This window comes from Musa acuminata, chromosome BXJ3-8, assembly GCF_036884655.1.
Source record: "Musa acuminata AAA Group cultivar baxijiao chromosome BXJ3-8, Cavendish_Baxijiao_AAA, whole genome shotgun sequence".
Classification (NCBI taxonomy): domain Eukaryota; kingdom Viridiplantae; phylum Streptophyta; class Magnoliopsida; order Zingiberales; family Musaceae; genus Musa; species Musa acuminata.
This window is the reverse complement of record NC_088356.1, coordinates 25,034,463-25,040,663: the sequence shown is the minus strand read 5'-3', so window position 1 is coordinate 25,040,663 and position 6,201 is coordinate 25,034,463. Positions and strand designations below refer to the sequence as shown.

Below are 6,201 nucleotides of genomic sequence, written 5' to 3'. Positions count from 1 at the left end.
TTTGACCGTATAATCTCGCCCACAGCATCTCGATAAATGCCATACGTTTCTTCTGCTCACTTCAGCTTGATTTCTGTGTAGTATCCCATCATCTTAATTAGCATATGGAAGATTTTCTTGTCATTTTGTTCCTTTTATCTTGATATTATCCCTTCTGTTTCGAGCGAATATTTCGTTTCCGATACTGTTTTTTACATACATTCTTTTGGGTCTTTGGAATGAGATTTTTTATATAAGCGTTCTTCGTCTTCTTGTGATGGTTTTGGTTCTCTTTCATCCAACACCAAACAATAACATGGAGGTAGATAAGACTGTAGAAGCGAAACCGTGGAGACATGTTTGCTTGCTAGTAATGGAAAATATCATACATGATATTTTCTCCGGCCTCGTTGGTTGTTCATCATGAAAGAAACAACTCAAGCCAGACCAGGAGAAACGTAGAGAGAGGAAAATGGAGGCCGGGAAGAGCAGAAGCAATAACATCAAGCAGGAGGTACGGGCGAACTAGCCAACACAATACGTCTCTCACACACTCTTGAACACCATAAATCACCCTCAGAACTCCCTAACCATGGCTCCTAGGACCTGAGGAGGCTCCTGATGATATCGGCCTGAGGGCTGTTGGCGTCCATTGTGGCCATTAGGGCGGAGAGACGGTCGCTCAGGTCGTCCACATCGCGGTGCAAGCTCTTGATGTAGCTGCATGTCTCCTTGAGCAGCTTCGACGCAGATGCCTGAGCACCCACATGCAACAGCGTGCAACACAAGCAGGAAACCACAGCCATGAAGTTGCTGCAAACAAATGGAGAGACTTAAGTGGGAGATCTGTTTTACTTACCCTGCCTATGTTCCTGCGGCGGGACTCAGGCAGAAGGGACTGGAGCTTGGAGACGAGCTCGTTGATCTCCTCGTCTGTGATCCTGCTGCTACTACCTCTGCTCGACATGACTTTAGTGGCTACAGCTATAACCTTCTTCTATTTCCCCCCCCCCTCTTTTTCTCTCCTCTTAAGGGAAGAAGTGGCACAGGACAGGGGGAGGGAGAAAAGAAAGGGGAGTGAACTGAGAGGGAGGAAGGGTTAGGGGAAGGGTCTTTAAAAGGCAACAATGTGTATTAAGTGTATGTAGTTGAGGGGCCACATGTCTTCCCTGAGTACTACTGATACAACGGCTCCACTTTGCTCATCGTGATGGCCCATGGTTCCACGGAGGCTCAGGGGGCCCATCTTCTTTTCTCTACGTAATGGTTGAAACAAGGGAAACAGTTAAAACTTCAAAGCTTTGGTTTAAAACCGGTTTACTTTGGACCAGAAAGATGCCTTATGTCTCTTCTGCTTTCAGCAATGGCCACCCCACCTTTGCCTGCTCTGGTATTGTCTTCTCCTGTAGATATATAGGTAGGGCTGGTGTATTCCTAAGACTCCACTGAGGACGCTGGTAAATGCCAATCTGCCATAATTGTGGATGGAGATTAAGGTAGTACCAAAGGTTGGGGCGGAGGGGAGGGGACAAAGGACAGTGTAGACGTGGGAACATGACACAGGAATCGGCTGCGACCGGCGACCCAAGGATGGCGCACCTGCTCAGCCACACCTGGTTGTTTCCTGGCCGGGAGAAGGACGGGGTGGCCGGTCCCCGATCTCCGGTGCGACGACGACCAGGCCACCTGAGGCCCCAGGGAGTATGCATGTGATGCTGTGCGCCATAGCGGGGACTCGGAGGTCCACTGTGTTCAGTGGGCTGCCATAATAGGCCCAAGAGTGATACTGTAGCCTCATTTACCCTAACAGGACTCGCAGGTTGACGATTGAGTTGGTGGGTGGGAGGAACGACACCTGCCCGCTGCAATACTGCAACAGGGCCTTTCACCTTCGTGCGGGGAACTACCAGTGAGGGGATATGACCAATTAAGGGGAAGGATTATGTCATGGGAGGAAGGATTCAGCTCGGAGAGGTGCCCAAGAAAAGGCAGCCACATGGGAGATAGCAGCCACAGGCCGTGGTTTTTTCTTGATGCAGGGGAGGAGAGATCAGATCAAGGACGAGCAGGTGTTGCCCGTGGCTGCCCCATGTGAGGAAGGGGACATGACATTGGCCTTTGATAGCAATGGAGAGAGAGAGAGAGAGAGAGAGAGAGAGAGAGAGAGATCTTCCATGCATTTATCAAACATATTGCATGGGCTGCCTGCTGCTGCTTCTATCCCCCACACCCACATGCGCTTTAATTTCCCTTGCTTCTTTCAGATGAATGACCCCTGGACAGGCGAAAGTGAAAGAATTCAGAGAGAGAGAAAGAGAGAGAGAGAGAGAGAGAGAGAGAGGGGGGGGCGGGGGCGGGGGAGGGGGGACACATATGAAAGTCTGAAAGTCATCTAAATAAGAAAACTATGGAGGAAAAATGGGGGAAAAGGCTCATCAAAGAACCAAGGTCATAGATATAAAGACTACCAAACAAAACTAGGACGAAATGGAGGTTGGAGAATTGATGTCAAGGAAACAAACAAAGCCGTTGCTATGATCGACATGTTCCCTTTTTTTTTTTTCTCTCGTTTTTTTTTTACGGCTAAAATATAAATATTTAAAGAAAGGGGATACTCATCGGCAGTGCATCATGATTGCACAAATAAACTATAATGATGAAGTACGAAAGAAGCAAACAGTACATTGGCAGGTACCTAAGTGTAAGTGGTTCGGAGTCCAAGCTTAATGGGCACTCATGTACACTGTTCATCTTAGACTAATCCCATCAAGAGACTAATGGTCCTGTCACTATATAGTTAACAACCATCAAATGGTGCTCCCCAAGCTTCCATATTCTTCTCTCCATGGTAACACCACAGACACCCCCAAAACTGTCACCCTCCTTTCATCAATCCTTGTCATCTGCAAGAACATGCCACCCACTACCAAGCCTCTCCCTCAACCATGAACTATCAAGCCGCTAAGGTAGTTTGTTACAGTGAAATCATCAGGATTTGTATTAAGATGATACACATCTGTATGTTAAGATAAAGATGATGGTTCCTCTGACCATATGATCATTCCAGAACTCATTGTTTGTACCTACCTTTATCTTCAGTTCTCAGAGTGAGTGTGAGTGAGTGAGTGAGAGAGAGGGAGAGGGATTTGTGTCTTGATCTGCATCTGGTCTCCATCAAACGTGAGTTGCAGTTGCATGGGGTAGACAAGCGTGCATGGGGTGCCCCAATCTCGTAGCTACAAATGCACGTGGTCATGTCCGAGGTCTACCGTAGCCCGTCTAGCGTGCTCTCTCTCTCTCTCTCTCCCTCCGAGTCACACGACTCTTTTACTACTGTTTCGATAGGTGGTGATTTGATGTGAAAAAGTGGGGGCGTCAGCGAAGGACAACCAACTGCAGACACCAACTGTTGTTGGAGGTCTGGTTTTTATCACCTCATTCCTGATCTGCATACAGCAGTTGCAGTACACACAACCCTTTCTTTTTATATTTTGCTGAATCAAAATATATGATTAAGTCAAACAATTACAAAAGTTGTCCCTCTTGTCGGAACAGATCAAAAGAAGAAATCAAAGGGCCAATCCCCTCGTCAAAAGCTGTTAGATTTAGAATATCTAGCACAGTTCATTAACCAGTTGTTGTTGGTTTCACGAAAAACATAAGGGATCACATATTCATCAAATGCAGAAGGAAGAAAATATCCTTGATAATAGTAAGGATGTCCTAAAGTGGCCATAGGTATTCCCTGAGTGCACATCTCTAATTTCTATGGTTGCCGAATACAAAATACTATGCCATTCCAAGAACTTGCATCCAGCAAAGAAAACATCGCCGGTATCATCTTGCAAAATAAAACTAATACCACCACCTTTAAAAAAATTTAGAGAACCATCACAGTTCAGTTTGTCCCAACCAAAACAGAAGTTTAACCCAATTAAAACGAGTAATGAAAGTGTAAATAAACTTTCAGAAACATGAACATCAATGAGATCATATACGGAGGAGGGGCTATGTGGAGTATACATATAGGGGAAACTTTGAGACTCTTGAAAAGAACTTTCTAGCCCACCAAATCCACTAAAAGCATATTGCAATGGTGGCTTGAAGGAGAAGATGTGCCTTAGGATCTAAAGATCATCCCTCGTTGATGCTAGGTAGCAAACGATCCAAAGGTGAGGTTTAAGTGATGTTCAATAGCATGCCAAAGATATATAACCAAGTTAAAGTGAAGAAAAAATTATGTAGACTCAGGTAGTGCAGAAAAAAGAGGACAAATGAGAGCATCACATATATTAAAACAGGCAAGTATGTCTGAGATAGGAGGCGGCAGTGCAAAAGTTTCCAAGAGAATATTTTTATCCAAGACAAAATAGGAAGCTTCCACAACATACACCAATTTCTGTGTAACTTGATTTAGCCGATGCTATACCTTTAGTATCGGGCTTCCAAACACAAAAATTATAAGGTTCAAAATAGATCAATTAGCTTAATCTGCCTCGTAAGGAAAGCATAAAAAGTGTGTTATGCTTGTCATTATTCAAGTGTCTATGATGCAATAAGTTGGAAACCATTATGAACAAAGGCTCATTTAAGAGCAACAGGAGCGTCAAAAATCTAGTAATCTCCCAAGATAGTAACAGGGGAGTCATCAACAATGAACTTAGAAAAACCAATTTTCAAATGATCCTGTAGTTGACTAAACAAATTCCAATACTAATTAAGCTTGAAAGGATTGTAAAACTTCCAAGGTTGATGAGAACCATATTTAGGATAGACAAATTTGACTCAAATAGTGTCAGCCTGGTTGACAAATTGAGAAATATTTCCACTTGGTAAAATGGAAATATCTCGTGATAAGAGGTGAAGACCATTGTGGTTGGAACGGTTCCACAAGAAATTATGAATAACAGAGTTTGGCTTATTAAGAGTTGAGATAGGAAACCAGGAATGAGTAGTTAAAGCATTAAGTACAGAATTGATCAAAACTCAAACAACTTGGAGTAGAGGGGTACCCTGCCATTGCCCAAGTATGCTAGATAAAGGCTGAATCATAGTTAACATCAGAAATGGAGATTCTTCTAGGAGCAATGAGCGCATGTCAGGATATTGAAAGGAGAAATATTTGCCCTTCGGAATATTGAAATGATTGTAAATTTTTCTTTCGGTGACCTGATTAATGTTCTTGGGAAGAAAATATTTTAGATTTTAGATTTTTGAATTTTTATTTTATTTTATTAGTTTCACCTCAACCGTCTTTAGAATTGCATGATAGACCTTGAATGAGTGCGTAAAGGAAAAAAATGTAAGAAGACCCAAATGACAAACAATATTGTGCATGTGGGTAAGGAGTTGGGCCATAACAATGAAACAGAAGGAGAGTTGGGAACATGTAAGGGGACTAAGTATCTTCCTTGGTTTTTAATAGAAGAGAACGGGGAAAAATTAATCAAACAGTAAATGGAGAGAATAAGCAGATAGAGATTTCAAGAAATTTTTAATTATTATAGTGATTAGCAATGCAAAAGAGGGAGGAAAATTAGCAAGGCAAAGAAGTATATTAGTGATGACATCTGAGGAAATTTTGTCAAAAGTTTTACCAGTCATTTTTAATCATTATAAGATGATTGTTGCCCTTGGAGGAGTATATAGAATGAGGAATTTCTTAGGAAATAAAAGTTTTGATAAAGGAAAGAATAATCATAGGAAAATGAAGCATAAAACTAAAAGAAAATAATCTTCGTTTCTTGTGAAGCAATATAATTAAAAAATTGTAAAGAGACTAATAGGCACATAGGGTAAAGTGCGTAAAGAGACTAATACGCATGTAAGTTGTAGATTGTCTTTGGATAACACAAGGTACTCTCGATAGACTGCATATTGCTACTAATTTCGATCTCCTCCTCTCTCACTTTTGGAACCTCCTATTGAGGTTTGGACAATAGACAACAAGCATTGAAAACTTCTCATAGCAACTAGGTAGAGTTTGATGTAGACGTTTGGCTACTAGACTAAGGAAAAAGGCTATGGTTGGAAGGATTAGTTATACCTTTGGTTGCGACTTTTCTTCAAGAGTTAATTCCTTATCTACTATGTCTTTTTTATTCGAAATATTCATTCCAGCAAATACAGCTCTACTATCAATTTTCTGTCAAAACCTATTATGTTTTACCCCCCATTCTGCATCACCCCCAGTATCAGTTTGGTATCAGAGCCAAAGGTTAG

At 42.2% G+C, this 6,201-nt stretch overlaps 1 protein-coding gene across 1 annotated transcript; it reads right to left on the bottom strand.

Moving 5' to 3' along the window:
* Positions 1 to 314: 314 nt before the first annotated feature.
* Positions 315 to 1,069, bottom strand: LOC103994884 (transcription factor ILI3). Its single transcript, XM_009415336.3, has 2 exons — positions 839 to 1,069; positions 315 to 734 (listed from the first exon to the last, which is right to left on the bottom strand). Exons 1-2 carry the CDS (start codon positions 944 to 946, stop codon positions 579 to 581), a joined length of 264 nt encoding a protein of 87 aa, XP_009413611.1. The 5' UTR covers positions 947 to 1,069; the 3' UTR covers positions 315 to 578.
* Positions 1,070 to 6,201: the final 5,132 nt, after the last annotated feature.

What these genes read in the sequence shown, in the direction of transcription:
- LOC103994884 (XM_009415336.3), bottom strand. Translation starts at nt 946, where the DNA reads ATGTCGAGCAGAGGTAGTAGCAGCAGGATCACAGACGAGGAGATCAAC. An exon ending in GCCGCAGGAACATAGGCAGG is followed by an intron (nt 735 to 838) that starts GTAAGTAAAACA and finishes GTGGGTGCTCAG; the next exon opens with GCATCTGCGTCGAAGCTGCT.